Raw genomic sequence first — 18,617 nt, forward strand, 5'->3', positions numbered from 1 at the left:
GCAGAAAAGAAGAGAAAGACTGATTCTTTTAGTAAGGTGGCCGGACTGAACCCCTGAGGCGATGTTAACAAGAACGTCTTGGTATTTGAGTAACTATTACATGCCATTTAAATAAAAATTGTCACTCACTCAGAAATAAAACATTTTTCCAAAGGTCATCCTGTACATACAAGGGTTTAAGTGACTTTTATCTTAGCATTTTGATTAATTTGCCTGTCCTCTGACTAGCGTGCAGTTTATTTTGTCCTCAATTCCTTGGAGGCACCTAGAGAAAGAGGAAAACTATGTCTAATTTGTCTCCTGCCATCTTACCAGGAGAAACTGCCAAATCTCTATGACCTTAAAAGCAATTCTCTGCCATTTATCATTTTTATTAAGAAGAATTGTACTTGGCTGGGTTCTTTTCTGTGGGATGTGGAGACTTATGGGTGGCTTGAACTGTTTTTATGCTGTTACAGCCTCTACGAGCATGCAGAATAGACTACCTCAACATACATTAACATTTTAAGGATTTAGTTCACGATGTCAGCCCACATGCATCAGCTGGAGCTTCATTTCGACCTCTTCTAAAAGTCTTCCTGCTCGCCATTTTGCCTGTATATGTTCTTATGATGCTTTTTAATTTATGCTGTGCTATTTTTAAATGTCTTTTTTCACTGTTTTCATCACGTTCTTATGTCAATTTAGGATAATTTACTATTCTACTATTCTCATGTTAATAACTGATGTCATATGAAATATTTTTTTCAGACAGCGTTCTTCATGTGTCCATCCATCCATCCATGGTCATCAGGCAGCCGTCTGTTTTTACCCTACTAACTCCTTTATGTCAATACAGAGAAGCTCTCAAGTGACAAACTTCCATACTTACAGTTGCTTTTTTGAGTGCATTAGTGTGTTTACACTGTTGAATATACTGAAATCTTCCAGCCCACTGAAGTACTCATTACAATCACAGGTTAACTGAAAGGACACCTTGCAGTTTTCAGCCAGTAGAAGCATAACTTGTCGGTATCAGTGCATTTAAAACCAAGCATAACATGTGTTAAATTATAGAGTTAGATATGTGAAACTGGTATTATGTGTGGTCAGATGACTTTTTGGGAAGTCACAGAATACACTAGCTAACATGAGAATCACTGACAGTGAACAGATGTCTGAACAACCTCAGTGAGCGGTGGCTTTTCTGAGTCCCTCTAAAAACACTGAGATCCTCAGCCTATCTTTAATATGGGATCAGTGATCTTCATGCATCTCATTCATTGTCTTATATAACCAGCAGTGTTCATGTTAACCTGCTCTTGTTTGCATAAAGACAATGTTGCTGTTACTGTAGCTGTGCAAATGAGAGACCACCAGCATGACTTGACACCTCTGAAAAAGATTTGGGACTAGATCTAAAATTTTTGCAGATTCACTGATTGCAATGGGTTGTTGCTCAGAAGTTGCCATGTTGGTTTTATATTTAAAATGTGAGAACAGACTGATTACATGAGATATTTAACCAATCAAATTGTCTCAAACATCAGATGTTGGGAAGCAGTGTGACCCCTTGTGTCCTTAAAGTACTTGAACTCTCCTCCTGCAGCAGCGCTATCCCACCGCAGAGGAGGCATGCACCATTTTCTGACTGAGAACTACAAGCTCAGATTTGGAGGTCTCATCCCAGCTGCTTCTCACGCTGCTGCTAATCACTCAAGTGCAAGCAGGATGTAACCGCATGATGAAGCCAGCAGTCCTATATTATCTCTCATATGCAAAGATGAGACACCAACACCCTCTGTCCCTTGGCTGTGCCCAGAAATTCTTTCCATTAAATCTATGAACAGAATTGGTGACAAAGGGCAGTCTTGGCAGAGTCCAACACCTACTGGAAATGAGTTTGACTTACTGCCAAAATGCAAGCCAGGTTCTTGTTGTTGATGTAGAGAGAGACTCTTTTCTGTCAATCAATAGCATCACTTTTATTTTTATCATAGCGCACAACTCTTTTATTTTAATGGCTATGCCTCTTTTTGGAAAGTGCTTGAGGTCAGAAGGAGGTGGAACATCTGTCTATGAAAGGACAAAACTGATGCTCTGAAGGACACATGCTTTTGGACAAGTTGACTCCTATCGTGCTGTACAGAAAGCATGTGTGTGCATTAGTGACTGTGTGTGTGTGTGTTCCAGCTAAGTGTGTGTATGATTTTGTGCTTGAGCCAGCATCAGACAGCCAGCAGTGTTTGATTACTGCCCTGTTAAGAAATAATGGATTGCTAGGTTTTCAAACATCACACAGTGCACACTATTTCTTGCAGTTATACAGACTCATTAAGCTTTCTTTCTTTCTCTTGCAAACAGACTCCCTCTTTCCCTTTCTTAACCCACACTTTCCCATACACATCATGCCACCGTATTCCCTTGCTCCTCACAGCTGGGACTGAAGAAGCAATGATGGCGTATGGGCTATCCAGCCTGCAGCATCGCTCAACCCAACCTGCCAAGCTGAACAAAAACCCACTCTTCCCTTCACATGAATGGCTCTACCTTCACTCTTCTGCCACCCTCCTTTCCTTTCTCTTCAGATGTCACAATCCCTAAATCCAAACCTTTTCCACTATGCCAGGACTGGCAGTTCCCTCATATGATGTGACACAGTTGTTGTTCTTAATCATTTCTAATCATCTGACTGTAATTAGAAATGGATCGATTTCAATCTTGTGCATTACCAAAGTTATCATGGATGCGTAAATCCATCAGGCAAACACTTCATTTCAGATCGAATGATATTGATCGCAACACTGCAGGTGTCAACAGTCTCCAAGCATGATCCAGAACCTAAAATCAAATGTCTAACTTGTCTTTAACCAAGTGTTGTGATCAAGTGTTGCACTTGGAAGGTATTAATTTACTAATCTATGCTTTAATTAGAGAATCGGGGAATGTTGGATTGTTGAAGTCTTCACTCTTTCACATTTAAGGACTCATAAATAAATACCAAATACTACTTCGTTGTACACTAAGACATTCTGCTGTCACATTCTGTTAGTTACTGTTAACACAGCATGTGGACGCAGTGACTGCCACACCATCGGTTCAGCTACTAAATGTAATAATGATGGGACTTTGGGGAATAGTGAAACTCACTGGATGCACGATTAGAATCAATGCCGAAATACTGAAAACGTTTTTTTTCTTTGCTAAGATTATGGTCCAGCTGGTCTTTTTACCCAGTAAATATTTGTTCCCTAAACAAGATATCTCCCCAAATACTGGCCACATGGTATGGACATTTATGGATCCAACAGAATGATTCATGTGTTAGTTTAGGTCAATATTGCAACTTTGCCCAGTATCTTTACTCCTTGCAAGAATTTTGAATTTGTGTTTCTGAAGTCTGTTTAAGACTCTGCGTCTTGGTTGAATTATAGTTTCAAAATGTTCGATATTCTTTGTGAATATCAGCTAGACCTTCTTCCACCTTTCTAACGATGACGACCTTCTGTACCTTTTTTAAATGTTATCCATTTAGAAATTATAATGATATATAGTGATATATACAGAGTCTCACTGTGTATCTCTTGCACTAAAATAGGAGCGTGAAGACTGTCATGAACTGTGACAGTGCCAAGGTCTGTACAGATAGACTATACTTTACATGTGGATGTATAAACATGCATAGAAATGTTCATCCACTGATGCTATTCATTTCACAACCAAAGAAGTTGTGAACGTCATGTTGAAAAATCAAACAGGTCCGTGTTTTTTAGCCATTAGGAATACAGAAAAAAACACTAACTCTGGGTAGGAATGACATCTTGGGTCAGTTGCGTGAGAGATTATTATTATTATTTTACTACTTCTTCACTTTGAATTGATTCTGCATGACTTCATGCAACTGGACTGGAATTGACCGGAGGCAGTTGCCACCCTCAAGCATAAGAAAAATCAAAAATGAATGTGCAGATTGGCATTAAATTTGCTTTTACAAGTGCTCTGAATAAACCCGTGTTGTAGATACATTTTGATTTAGATGTCCTCGTGATTTTTTTTCTGCAGCACCACTTTTACTTGCATGCTGTAGTTATCTCTGCGAATAAGAAAAAGCTGTTAGTAGAGCTCAGAGTGCTTGCTGGATCATGGAACAGCATCTGATGGCCTCTCTCAAAACACTTTTTAGAGGAGCTGCTTCCCACAATTTTTGTATCTTTGTGATACAGATACTGTAATTTAACAACCAGGCAGCAACTGTCCAGGTGTTTTGTGATGACACTTTCCAAAATTGAACTCTCTCAAGCTGTTGTTTTTCTTTTTCTCAACCACTTTCAGCGCTCTTTCTCGGCACCACCGAGTGAAACGCCTAAATTCCTTCGAGAAAATATTTTCTAATATTTTTTGTGAGTGTCGGTGTCCTAGTCATTTTGCACCCCCTCTCTGTCATAGCTGACTTCTTGCTCTGCCTTTGAGTGTGGCCACTGGGAAGGAGTTAAAGCCTTGTCAATATCCTTGTTTTGTTCTGCTTGCAGAGTTCTAATGGACACTGTAGCTTCTAGTTTCCACCATAAAATGCTGTATTTACATTACCACTGGCCCTTTGTGGTGTGAAAGAAATAATTTATTTAAATATGTGTGTGCGACACAAGTCCACCATCTAAAATGGTCAGAGTGCAAGCTTAATGCTGCCTCTCCATGGATGCTGAGAGCAAGCCGCCTGCCAGCTTCTTTTGCCAACTCATGGCAACCCCAGAGACGGTGTTATGTCACATCTCCAGCTGTTGACCTCGCCACATCTGACCAATCGCATCCTGCCACACACAGAGAAAAAAATGCCTCCAGGTGTTTTCCCCATGCTGGAAGCTGTGGTGGGATGCCTATTGGTGGGGTAGAAAGTTGTTTTGGAGCCTTTCCATGAGTCAAGCTGTCAGTGATGAATTGCACAGGGCAGGGCAGCAGTAGGGGAGAAAATGAGTGGGCTTGTTCTTGTTCAAGTAGATGTGACTGGGGAAAATTACCATATTTAGCTTGTTGTAACTGGCATTTAGATGGCTAGTCAGGAATTTAGCTTTTTATGACTCATGGATTTAAGTTGATTTTAGTTATTTGCGTGTAACTCACACCCTTATTAAGAATCTACTGTGTAAGAAGGAGGATTTGAAAGTGTTAATCTGTATGCATGAGCAAACCTATGCTTACATGTATTTTGTAGGCTTCTTAGAACTCGTACTGTAGATAAAAGTGAGCACAGCCCAGTTGTCTCCTGTGGAATCCATGGCAACAGCAGAAAATCTGGACAGAGAGAAGCATCACTTTAACCCTGCTGAAAAGCACAGCGATCCCTTCAATAACCGCAAAACCATTCAGTGAGATTACCTGCTGTATGAGTTTGCTACTCCTCCACACACCCCTCCCAATTCCTCTTTCGTGGACTCATTGCTGGTGCAGAGCTCAATCAGGCAATATGAAACCACTTCGCTTATTACATGCATTTAGAAACACTGTGAGGCACGGCGGTCCCAATAAGGCTTCAGAAACCGTGGCTTTATCTGCATTCGCGATCATATGGAGCTGGCTGAATGTCGGGTTAATTCAGGTTTGCTAGTCCTTATTGGCACTAAAGCATATTCAATTAGTAGAACAGAGTGCTCAGCCACTCTGCTGCTGCTTCCTGCATTAATCTGGCAGCGAGAATTAAAAGAGTGAAAGAAAAAAAGTGTATGCACTGACAAGACCTGGATTTAAATTGAAGGTGAATGCACTAAAAGGCTTCGATTTAGAATGAAGAAGGCTGTCTTATTACTTTTCTTGAGGATCTAATAATGTTACCATGGTATGAGGGAAACTCACTAGTAACATGCAGCATGTAAATGAGCACAACCATTTGTACCAGCTGTTAAGCAGTTGATGGCTGGATGGACGGACAGATGGATGGTCAGGCGATTTTATTTTCTGGATTTACCCAAATAGATTTTTTTTGAGTAAACCTTTGTCTCAGTAGATTTTGCAGAAATGTGTACTACATTAAAAGACATAGTAGTCTGTAGTAGTCTATAAGGTGTGACAAAACAACACAGGAGATAAAGCATGCAGATGCACAGACTCCAAGGAAGGCTAAAAGCTGAGAAATGGGAAACTCGCCCAATAAAAATGGAACTTGGTGAATTATAGTACATGCTCTGTGCATTCTCACTCTGGACTCATAAAGAATGGATTCTGCTTAATATATTTTTCATTAAGGAGGTTGTACTGTAATTTCATCGTAACCGGCAATATGTTCATTCCAAGACAACATTACAACGTAGCTTTGTGCTCTTTGGCTGCACAAGTTGCAAAGTAGAGAGTAATTGCTAAGGCTGCTGATTTACGATGCTTGTACCCGATTAAGTTGGATAAAGAGACACATAAGCAGAATCCCGATGCTGTGATGTGTCTTCAGCTTGGCTGCTTTAACTAGATTATTGCAGCAGAGATTTGCATTTATGTATACGAGTGTGAGTGTGAGTGTGTGTGTTTATCTGTACAATGTGATATAGCTGTGCAGTGGTAGTGAAGGATGGCAGTAGCTTGATGTGGAGTTGTGTTTGCATTAAATTATTATGTGTCACTTTGGACACACATGAGAACACACTCTACCAATTAGCTGTCTTTACTTTCCTAAACTCGGGCAAAAATGCGCACGCTCGCTCTGGAATTCTTTTATCTTCACAGAGCATCTTTGGAATGAGCGCCTCTCTGCTTTCTTGAGGGACATATGGCTCAGTGTGACCTGCCAGCGTCCTTCACTATTGCTGGCTTTACCCCAAAGCCCCCCAGGCTGCACTATCCTGCACTGCTCTCTGCAGTTAGTACCACCTTCTGACTGTGTGTTCTAACCAGCTCTTTTATGCAGACACTATTCCCAATAGAACACTCTAAAACGCACACACACATATATTATATTAACACAAGCAAGGCTACTGCTCTCATTTCTGCACACACCTTTTTATGTTTATGTCAGCATGCATAAAGGACAGTGGCTGATGCTCATACCTGCTGTTCATACAGCATCTATTCATATTTGAAATAATCACTACAATTCAGCGTTTCTTAAAACTGTAGAAACAGAATTTATGTACCACCTGGGTGCAGAAGAAGAAAAATGTTATGGTCTCACATTTCAACAGCTATATGCAGCTATATACAACAGCTTGGCAATAATTTGGCCTCTGCAGTTTGTTTTGCTTGAACTGGTACTGTCAGACATTTTATTATATGTCAGTTATTTCAGTTATGCACACACGACAAGGAAGGACTCCAGTAGAGCTCCATGATGCAGTAATAATGTTTATTTGTACATAACAAGACTGGTGTTGCAGTACTAATGTTTTACAAAAGCATATAAATAAAATTCAGTTATATATGCAGATGAAATATATTTATGAATTTAGAAGCCCTGGATTAACCCAACAACTGTTTTTGGACTATAGGAAAAAGCTGGAGTGCAATACAAGAACAAGATTAAGAGGGGTCCTGGCCATTGGCTAAACCGGACATTTTTGAATAAGGAACACCAACATGTAACCTGCTAAACCCCAATAATAAGATACATGAATTAAAAAAAAAATAGAACATAGATTCAGAAGTTCAGAATATGAAAATGAGCTAAAAAGCTTAAAACAAATAATTTTAAAAAAGCACTAGAAGACTTTAAAGCTAGAAAATTTTATTTTTATTAAATAAGAAAACTTTACAAAAAATCCCTTTGAAATTTTCTTTTTAAAACTAATGAAGCAACTCAAACAGTAAACAGTTGAGTAACAAAGGTGACAAATATGTCTTAAGGCAGAATATGTAGTTGAACTGTGTTGGGTTAGAGTGCCTAAGTTGACCAAAAACGTATTAAATTTACAGGCATTTGAATGTCTTTTTGTTCAATATTAACTAAACTCTGAGCTCTCCTTTTGCCTCCTTCAGCGTGCTACCTGACACTTTTTTGTTTTCTGCAGTCTGGTAATGGTCAGGCGGAGAAAGGGGGTTAATTTTGTTGAAATATCTGCCTGATTGTGCTGAAGCCTGGCTTTTTAAGAGCAAACATGAGGTGTTTGGTGTCATAAAGCAATGCTACAAACATCAATCCAATCGACCAAATGGGACTAAAATGCAGCAAACACATAGTTTAGTAAGAACTCCAACCTAAATCTAATGCAGCTTAATACAGCAGTCCAGCTTTCACATACTGGTGCATCACAGTGTGTTATTTTGAGTCAAGTCTCATCATAGATTTCTGTTGGCATTTCTTTGTGTTTCCTTGGTGTTCTGGGGCTCATTGCCAACAATGTACTAGCTTTGGTGTTCAGCCAAGATTTATAGGTCGGTGCTGTACAGTATACGCTGTATTTTCTGGGTGGAACTGTGATGTTTCCAAAGGACCAGGGTTTCTGATTAGTGCAGCACATTCTCCCATTTATTTTCCCTCAAGTCTCACTTTTATGAATTCAGGGACTGTGGGCCCAAATGTGGCAGCAGTGTGAAATGTGGCTTGTTTTATTTTGTCCTTGTCTTTTTGCTTTGGGTTTTCAGTCACAAAGTGAACTGCTGTGGAAGATATACAGTGATTCCTTTTCTTAATAATATATTTTTTCTTATACTTTTGTTGGGTGATGTGCAAAGACTTTAAAGAACATGATCCAAATGTTGGCCTGTGGGCTACATCTTAACCAACATTAACTGTGCCCATATTATCCTCATTTACAGGCTCATAAATCTATTTGGGGATTCTATTAGAATAGTTTACTTGCTTTAATGTTCAAAACCACATTATTAAAAAAAAAAGAAAAAAAAAAAGGACATTGCCGCAGCTCCTTTTTTTTCATCCCCTCTCTCAATTGATCTATCTCACCTGCTGTCACTCCTCATTTTGCGTTTGTTGGTCAGCTGATGAAACACAAGAAAACTAAAAATATGTAAATAAGAGCGCTGTAACTGGCAATTCTTCTTTATTAAAAATAAATATAAGACCGGGAGAAAGAGCAAAAAGGGACCATGGTAATATTAACCACATTAGCCATGCTTTGTGCTAATATTAAATATGAAGGCTTAAAATAAAAGTAATTTGCTGAGCCTTCAGTTCCTCATATACCAGGAGTCCATAAAAGATTTTGTGCTGTGATATTTGCTGTGCTTTGCTCATAGCTGAGACTTTTATGGATCAGTTAGCCAGGGCTGATTTTTTTCAAGAAACCGGCCCCATAGACAATTAAAAATAGCCTCCTAACCCATCTAATATCCAGATTTGGGTGTCAAATAGCCTCTAGTTTATATATTAGTATGATATATAATAATTTTTGGGTAGAACTTGGACTTTGTTTTGACATGTACAACAATATCTATATATAACCAGCTAAGGAATAGAGAAAACATATAAAACATAATAAAGGCACTTTGGGCTAATGTGGTCTGTTTGATTGATTTCAGCAAAGTTCGTTAATGATTTTGAAAACAGTCCCATTATAGAACTATTTTCTGTTTTGTCTAGAAAGCAATTTTTGCTCCAGTCTATTCCCAAAAGCACTTATAATTTCACAGAAATCTAAAATTATTAGTGCAACTGTACTGCAGTTGTTTGTCAAACTACGTATGAGCATCGGCTCCTCATAGGCATCAAAGAGGAAGAGTTTGTAGCTGTGCGTTCCTGTTCTGTACAGAACTTTAGGTCGCCGTTTTGCTGGAGTGAGAGTTTGTGTACTGACCTTGTGCTCTCCCTGTGCAGGTACACCCTTTGCTGATGCGCGAGAGGCGCTCAGAGTCTCACAGGAACAAGCTGCTGCGGCGGACAGTCAGCGTTCCTGTTGAGGGAAGGCACCATCCCGAGATGGGTGAGCAGACAAATTTCATTTTTTCTCTGACTTTTTTTTCTCTGATTCTGATTGAGGCTCTAATCGAGGTCCAATCAACAGTTATTTTGCGTTTCGTCTTACTTTTAGCTGTTCATTTTCGCCGACAGCTTTAGTGATGTGGTGCAAAACGCTCATTCTATGAAAAGAAATTCACAAACATATTTTACAAAACTTTGAGCAAGAGAACCAGTCTGAGTTTGACAATGCAAGTGGTATTTTCTCTGTGCCAATCAAAGAGTTGCAACAAAAAAGGAATTTCTTACAAAATAGAATCTTGAGGTGATATCTACTTGTTTTAACTCATGCTGCTGAAGGCATTTTTCACAGACAGAGCACTGCAGATTTTGTCTACCGTCATTTTCAATGAGAACATTTTTGGCAAGGCAAAAAATGTTTTTGTTTTTTTGTTTTTGTTTTTTTTTAAGTTTCATTATTTTTCTGGCCATCCGCTAATGTTTTAACACAGACTTGGAAAAATGTGAAACTATCCATTAGTGACACATTTCTGAGCAGGTGCTCTCTGTGGACCATTTTTGGTCGATGCCCCAGTTGCTTCTCGCGGTAATTCAACATCTTTTTTTGGTTGCCCATTATGATTTTCAAAAACATTATCACCTGTATTACTTTAGTTTGGGTTTCTTATAATAACAGGATGGTTGCATAGCAACGAAAATGATGTAAAGCTTTTGGTATCCTTTGAGCCATTATTCGCGCTGTTACTAGCAACGCTCACAGCAGCACTCTGCATCTGAGCAGAGATAAAAGCGTCACATCTGATCAGAGCTGAAGGCAGTTGCTTCCTTTAAGATTTTCACTCGTTCTTTTGTCAGTTTGACTGATTTTATCAGTCGACTCACTTTGAAATGAAATACATGCATTGATTACTTGATTAACACACATATCTTTTGAGTTTGTTGTCTGTCTCTGCCATTGATACATTTTTTTTATTTTCTTTGTTTATGCTTTTAAACTTTTCCGACTCTTTTTTCACTTGTCCTCTTGGCTTTTTTATTGCCGTAGCGTCCTCTTAAATTCTCAATGGATCCCGTGAAACTGACCCTCTGATAGCAGCCTTTGTTTATTTTGCCTGACTCAGTCTCTCTGGGCCCCCTACAAATGTCCCGCACAGTTTCTCCCTTTTCCTTCACCCGACACCTCTTCCTCGCACTCAGCTATTTTAAGGGTCTCCCTTGCGACGTCCTCTATCATTGATTCTGCTTCTTTGCTGCCCAACAATGCTGATTCAACTGGATAAATACTTTTTTCAGTTTTCATATGAGTGGCTCTCTGACCTTAAAGCGATCAAGCAGTGACACATCACTTGACGTGGTCCTGCTCCATTTTGACATATGCTGACATGGCAGTGTCACTTCATATTGCCTATGTGTAAGCGTATTGTAAATATGCATTCACATATGTTAGTTTGCTGTGGCACAGGCCATAGTGCACCGACACCATTATGAACTGACGGTAGCGCCTAAGCACAAAGTGCCAGAACAGATTAATGGACTCCAGGAAATTTGTAATTATCAGATACACAAAAAAGCTAATGGAGGCTGTCATGAGGCCACAGTTAGAGGCATACTCTACAGGAAGCTACATGACCTACTTTATGAATTCTCTGACTTAAAACAATGAGGTGATTAGGGTTTCACAGTGAATTAAGTCATCATATACTAATGTGCCAATTATTTATTCTGAAGTTGTTTCAATCTCACATTTAAGTTGGAATCTGACTTGAGCAGCTGCACTAATGCTGTTCCTTGGCCAACAGATTACACTGTTTGCAGAAAACTATTTATCATTTTGAATCAGATTTTTCTTTGATTTTATTATTGCAACTTATATAAATAGTATGCCCAACCCAAATGTGCTTATAGACACTGTTATAGATTGACAACACCGCCATAAATTATGAAAAATGATAAATAAATAACTGCTGTACTTCCCAAGCTTTCGAAACAAAAGCTTACATTTCATTATGCAGTTTTCAGTGGTTACATGTAGGAACAAAGCACATTCGTTTACATGAGCACTTGGGTTTGACATGCAAATGCACAGGTAATTTTCATCTGCAGCCGCCCCGTGTGCAGAAAAACATTTCATTTCATTTCATTTCATTTCATTTAATAGACAGCTCATTCAGGACCCTATAGCCAAATGATTATTTCCCTCCGAAGTGATGCATATTTGGGGTTCTTGTTGTCTGATCTCCTTGCTGTTTCACACACACACACACACACACACACACACACACACACACACACACACACACACACACACACACACACACACACACACACACACACACACACACACACAGGCACAGAATGTTAGGGAGCTGTGATCCAGGTGGGTTTCAAAGCAACTTGTAGGCAGACTAAAGAAGCTTAAATAACTTGCACAATTTGTGATTTGCCAATTACATGCAAGTTGTAAAGGGTACCACATGATTCCTCAACTGATGTGGACTGAAATTGAGGCGTCATGACAGTGTCTGGGATTTATTTAGTGACCGCCCTGAAATGTACTCTGCCTGTTAACTCATCATAATAAGGTCAGTACAGAATAACAAATGTTTCAGCTTCGCACAGTTCTTAGAACCTTTATTAGCTGAAGCATCCCTGATAATCATCATTCTTTCTGAGAAACTGGATGTATCGGGGTCAGACTGTTGAGACTGTCAAAACATGTAAGTCATTGTTCGATATTTTGGGAAGTAGGTTAATTACTAAGAATAATTAGATTGATAAAGCTCTGATGCTAAATATAGATCAATCTATAGCAGCTGTTGAAATGGTTGAAATGTCTCACCTGATTCAGACTGATAAACAGACTGGTATTGATCTACCAAACTCTTATTAACAAAGTCAAACTATGACTGAGGTGGGCCAAGTCATTTCCCACGTGTATTGATGTCATCCCTTCCATGTTTCCCTATTTAGAAGCACAAGGACACATAACAGTGTAAAATATATATATATATATATATATATATATATATATATATATATATATATGTATACAAAAGTATTGACTTGGATGGAAAATTATTAAAATGGTGAGGTTATTATCAGCATTTTGCTGCCATATCTTTCTGTCTTATAAAAGGAAACTCAATTTAGTGTGCATTTAGTATATTCATTGAACATATTTCTGAATGTTTTAGGACCTTCAAAATGATGAATAATTGTGCCTTTTCACATATTTGAAAGGCACGCTGTCGTCATCTTCAGTGGATCCAAAACAAGACGGCGAGTTCAGAAATATTTTTATGTCGGGTGGAAAGTTTAAACTGCAGATGCTGAAGCTGCAGCAGCCTCTTATCACCAGTTCATGTGCTTGTGACAACACCAGTACATCAGCCTGGCCTCGCTGTTCATCACAGGGCCAAAAAGCATCCATTTTTTAGAAGATATTTATGAATGGAGGCTTATGACAACAATCCCAGCTGGAAGCCTGATGTAGTGACACAAACAGATGGAAGATACTGGGCTGTGCTGATGATAAGTCAAAGACACAGTAGATCAGTACCTTTTTGGGATTTTCTGGAGCGAAACATGAAGTGATGCAGATACATTACTTTTCTCCTTCTCATTCACTTCTCAATACTTTTTAAGTTGAGCAGGTAATTAACATATAATGAAGGCATTAACTTTGCTGGATAATTATGGTACAGCATAAGCATTTTATGTAAATATGCTTCCTAATTAGCATTATGTGATTGTGACTGGGGAACATAATTTTTCTTAGCTAAACAAAAAAAAAAGTTGTTGAGGTGGTTTAATTTCTGTCTTTCCTTCTTTGTACTATTAATTATATAAGAAAAAAAATATTAGTATTGAATGTCTGCATGTATGATGCTTAACACTGATGAAATTTTAGTATCATGTAATACTATATGATATAAGACACAATATATAGATATAATTACATTTTTGATACATCTGCAATAAACACATGTAGTAGGCTCACAATACTTAATTTTATGGCTGATGTTAAAAGTCATATGATAATTGTTGATATTATATCAATGATATGTTGACACTTTAAAATAATAAGAAGAATTAGAATTGATAACTAAAAAGTGGTTAAAAAAGATCGTTGAACAGTGAAGCTGTAAGAAGTAGAGGTAGTGAAGGTGTATGAGTTTAAATACTTGGGGTCAACCATCCAAACCAACAGACAGTGCAGAAGAGAGGTGAAGAAGAGAGTGCAGGCAGGGTGGAGACGAGTGTCAGGAGTGATTTGTGATAGAAGGATGGCAGCAAAAGTGAAAAGGAGGGTTTACAACCTGCTATCATGTATGGGTTGGAGAAAGGGATACTGGCAAAAAGACAGGAGACCGAGGTGGTAGAGTTGAAGATGTTAAATTTTCATTGGGAGTGACCAGGAGGGACAAGATCAGAAATGAGTACATCAGTGGGAGAGCTCACATTGAGTGCTTTGGGAGACAGTGAGAGAAGAGAGGCTGAGATGGTTTGGACATGTGCAGAGGCGGGACAGTGGATATGCTGGACAAAGGATGCTGAAGATTGAGAAGAAGAGAAAAACCACAGAGGAGAACCATGCATGTATTGAAGAAGGACGTGCAGAGGGCTGGTGTGAAAGAGAAGGATGCTGGGGATTGGGTAAGATGGAAGGAGATGATCTGCTGTGGTGACCTCTAAAGAAGAAGAAGGTTAGTAATATACAGCTGGAAGGCTAAATATGAGTCAAGGACATTTTCTGCCCGCCTTCCATATGATGAATCGTCCATGTTTTATTTTTGTTTTATAGATAGATGGATTGTGGGCAAACAGAAAGGAAGTATTCGCCCTCACATTCATCCAGCACCACCCCTCCTCTTATTAACCTCTCCAGCGTGTGATGGGATAATTCCCATTAATGAATTTGGCCTTTAATGTTTTGTGTTCAAATTGTAAATTGACTTCATCTAAGTCTGCTCTGTTATTGAGAGAAACCTTATTATCTGAATGACTTAGCCGCGGGGAGGAAGAAGAAAAAAACGCAGCACTACAAAGCTGAATGGTTATGAACTCCACTTGAATGGTTTTTCACCAACAGCGGTTTAAGCATATGGCCATTCTCCTCAGTTTGTCCTTGTAAATCTCACTTATTCCTTTATCCATCTCAGCTTAGCAAACCATTGTGATATAGCAGCATCAGCTAAGCAATTGTTTTAGTGCCCTTTCCCATGCCCGACCTTCATATTAGTATTTGAGATCAGATGCTGGATTCCAGACATACATGGACCGGGTGGAATTTTTTCGCACATGTGTGCAAATAAATGTTTCTTTCACATAAACCTCAGAATGAAACTTGCAAAATCCCAACCCCACATGGCCTTTACTCCATTCCCTCCTTGCTCCCTCATCCTAACACCATCCCACTTCTCTCACCCACTCAACAAGGCCTACAGGCTATGTGTTCCCTCCCCGCACTAAAGAGGATGTTGAAACAATGACACAGTAAAGACAAATCACATCAGAAAAGAGGGTGTTAGACTTTTCACAGTTGTTGTTTGTGTGGAGACAAGCACCATGAGTCATTACAATCTGTCATCCGAGGAGGATTAAGACAATAGAATATGGATGATTTCTTCAAAAGACTAAACTTCTGTAGTGTGTTTTTGGAAGCATGTTTTCTCCCCATCTTTGAAATAAACATAACATCTTCATGTCATCTCTAAATCACTGTTGGGTGATTAAGCTGAAGATGGAATAATATAGTTTTCATGTTGCAGGATAAAAGCTGCCACACTATTCTTTCTGTCACTATTCACCTTTTTGTATGGCTCAACACCGAAAAGTAACATTGTAACATTGTATTGTAAACTATACGTGCAACATATCCTGGCATTCCAGATGTTTCTGAGTCAAAGCATCTAAAAAATAATAATTTGGCAATATGCGTAACCTTTTTTTTAATAAGAATGTCACTATGTTTTTATTTTTCTATTACACATAACTCGTATGATAGAGTTGGGTTGGGTTAGGCAGTGGGTGTGATGGGTGTAAGAGTTAGGTTTAGGTGTTTAATCTGAGTTTAATCTGGGGCCTGGGGAATATGGGAAAATGTAATAGGTTGGGCATTAAGATCTAAAAATCTAAGAATATGGTTTTCAATCGTTTTGTAATCTTCAAAGGGGAAAAAAGCAGTGTTGTTTATCTGTGTTTTGCTGTCAACCATTTAAATAGATCTCCATCAGCCAAATAGGTTTTGCTTGTTCAGGTGATTGCACAGCTGGTTCTGTGGATGTGCAATCGTCTGTGGATGTGACACTTTTTCCTTCTTTGATTAACTTGTCTTCATTTGAAGACATTAAAAAAAGCTGCACACCTTTTAATGCTGTCTTGCAATCATATAAAAGTTGGATATACCTAAACAATTCCCTGCTTTGGTCACACAAGATGACATGAATCCCTTTGGGGTTGTGTCAGGAAGGCCATCTGGTGTAAACATGCAGAGTGACCTTCTGTGGTGACCTCTTGTGAGTAAGGGAGCAGTAGAAAGTAGCGTTTACAACATTAAGCTTAATAAATCTATATGCCAACTTTTATACTTGTTATGAAACCAATAAAAAAAAAGAAACAAGGCATGAAATTTGATTTTGCATCCCAGCTCACCGTGCACCTAACTTTAGACTGCTTATCTCACAGACTGTGAATTTACTTATTTCTGGTTTCTTATGGTTAAATGAGAGGGTCTTGTATTCTTTTAGGCCAAGCCTTGATTTGGGACAGTTTGCTACAGCTGACCTTTAGATCTGCATCCTTAATGTGAAGTTAAATTACCCCAGATAGCAATTCTTCTCTTGTTCCATCAACACAAGAAAAACCTGCATACCTGAAGTGAGCCTGCTGTCATGCTTTTTAAGGTCCTTAGAGAAGTCTGACAGGCTGTCAGCCTCTAAGTGTACTTAATACATTTTAACTTTGTTCTGAACAAAAAAAACTCTTCTCTTAATAACTGAATCCTGAAGAATTGACAAAAGGAACATTTTGACATTTCACCATTTAAATCTGTCTTTTTATTGTGTTGGTGTGATCGCGAAAAATCAGTCTCCTTCAGTGTAATTAAGAACGGCATAAATAGGTGGTTCTATGTTTTAAGCTCAACAAGAAGTGTTCATTAAGCGCGCTATTAGAATAGAAGTGTTTTTGCATCAGTGTGAGCTGGAATATCGGTGTTAATGTACAGGTAGAGGGTGTACAAACCTTGTGCTTCTGTAGCTGGTAAAAGTGCAAACCTCCCTCAAGACATCCACGTTTGTCTTTGGAGAGATTTGCTGAATCATCTGGCTGTCTTCCTTTTGGAACCGTGAATGAATACAAATGGTTTCCTACTCTGCTGTGGTTGCTGTTTGATGGACATGGACATAGAGGCCCCTAAAAGTGAGTACTGCACCTCTAAAAGCTGCTTATCCACCAGGTAGTGTCAACACACTGAGTAATTCTACACTTTGCGAAAAGCTCTTCTGTGTCCTGAATACTGCACAGAATTGCATATTTTAGGTATAACAATCGAGGTTCATTGTCATGCTTAAAATGCAGAAAAACAAGCATAGCTCTTGTAAGCTGTTTGACTGAACCAGACCAAAGGCTAACTGGTAATAAGGAAATTAAAATCAGACTTTGTAATAACGACACTTGTGTTCACATGTAAAGTTTGTCTCCATCATTAGGTTGAAGCAAAACGAGACTGATTGTATCTAATGTGGAAAATTAATATCTGCATTCCTGGTGTTTTCATTTTTATATGGTGTGTGTTTATGAGTGCCAAATATAATACATTATGATGTGTTTGATAATAGCTTATAGTGAGTGAATGGAATGAATGAAAACCTGGACCCAAATAAGCCTAAACACTTCATTCTAAAAGTCCACCACAAACGGGATGTCTGACTGCCTCTTTTTGATGTTTTTAGCCAAGAAAGCAGTGTGGCTCTGCAGCAATGATGGCTCTGTAAGGTAGTCGATCCAAAGCTTTGGCTCAGATAGAAATATCTTTGTATTATTATTGGATGAAGTGTCTTGAAAGTTGATTCAGGCATTCAGCATCCACAACAGGATGAGTTGCAAATTTAGACTGCATGTAAAATATGAATGTGTAGCTTCCAGGTCTGAAAAATGAAGCCAGTGTGGAAGTATTTTAAACCTGCATTCTTCTGCAGGGCCATCGGGGGCACCTCCTTTGAATGCAGAAAAAGACCAATTGTATGTGAACGTGAAGGTCACAGGTCAAGTAAAGGCCTGTGTCAATTTCCCACAGGAATTGACAATTGAATTGAATTGAATTGACAGTGCAACAAATGGATGGCAAAGCTGACAAAGATTACAAAACTTCAGTATGTGCAGATTGAGGTTGCTACTGCATGACTACTCAGTTTCCAGACATTTACTATGTCATCAAATGCTCAGCCCTGATTTCAGTATATATAGAAGCTCATGTGAGGTCTTTGGTGTTCATGAAATTAATAGCAAATGCACTAGAGGGGCAACAATGACACAACACCTAAAACAGGAATGGTTTTACAGGTGGAGCCCACAGACTTTTCTCCCACCTCATCTTTTAGGACTGTCCGTTTGGCTATGATTGCATCATAACTGGTAGCATGAGACGATAGCTGGACCCTAGAGGTTGCACAGGTAGTCCGACCCCTTACCAGGCATGTTTGCCAAGCAAGGTTCACTGTGTCTCCAAGCACGGTTTCAGGAGCATGGAGCAGATTGCAGGAGACAGGCACTTACTCTAGAAGAG

At 38.9% G+C, this 18,617-nt stretch overlaps 1 protein-coding gene across 9 annotated transcripts in view; it reads left to right on the forward strand.

The window, feature by feature from the left end:
• syngap1b (synaptic Ras GTPase activating protein 1b) overlaps positions 1 to 18,617 on the forward strand; it is a 173,387-nt gene that overhangs the window by 54,572 nt on the left and 100,198 nt on the right. For all 9 annotated transcript variants that reach the window (XM_040030787.1, XM_040030790.1, XM_040030784.1 and 6 more), the window contains exon 3: positions 9,728 to 9,833. In XM_040030787.1, coding sequence (XP_039886721.1) covers positions 9,728 to 9,833 — 106 coding nt within the window. The remainder of the gene's footprint in view (positions 1 to 9,727; positions 9,834 to 18,617) is intronic.

This window comes from Simochromis diagramma, unplaced genomic scaffold (genome assembly GCF_900408965.1).
Source record: "Simochromis diagramma unplaced genomic scaffold, fSimDia1.1 OVJJ01000361.1, whole genome shotgun sequence".
NCBI lineage: Eukaryota > Metazoa > Chordata > Actinopteri > Cichliformes > Cichlidae > Simochromis > Simochromis diagramma.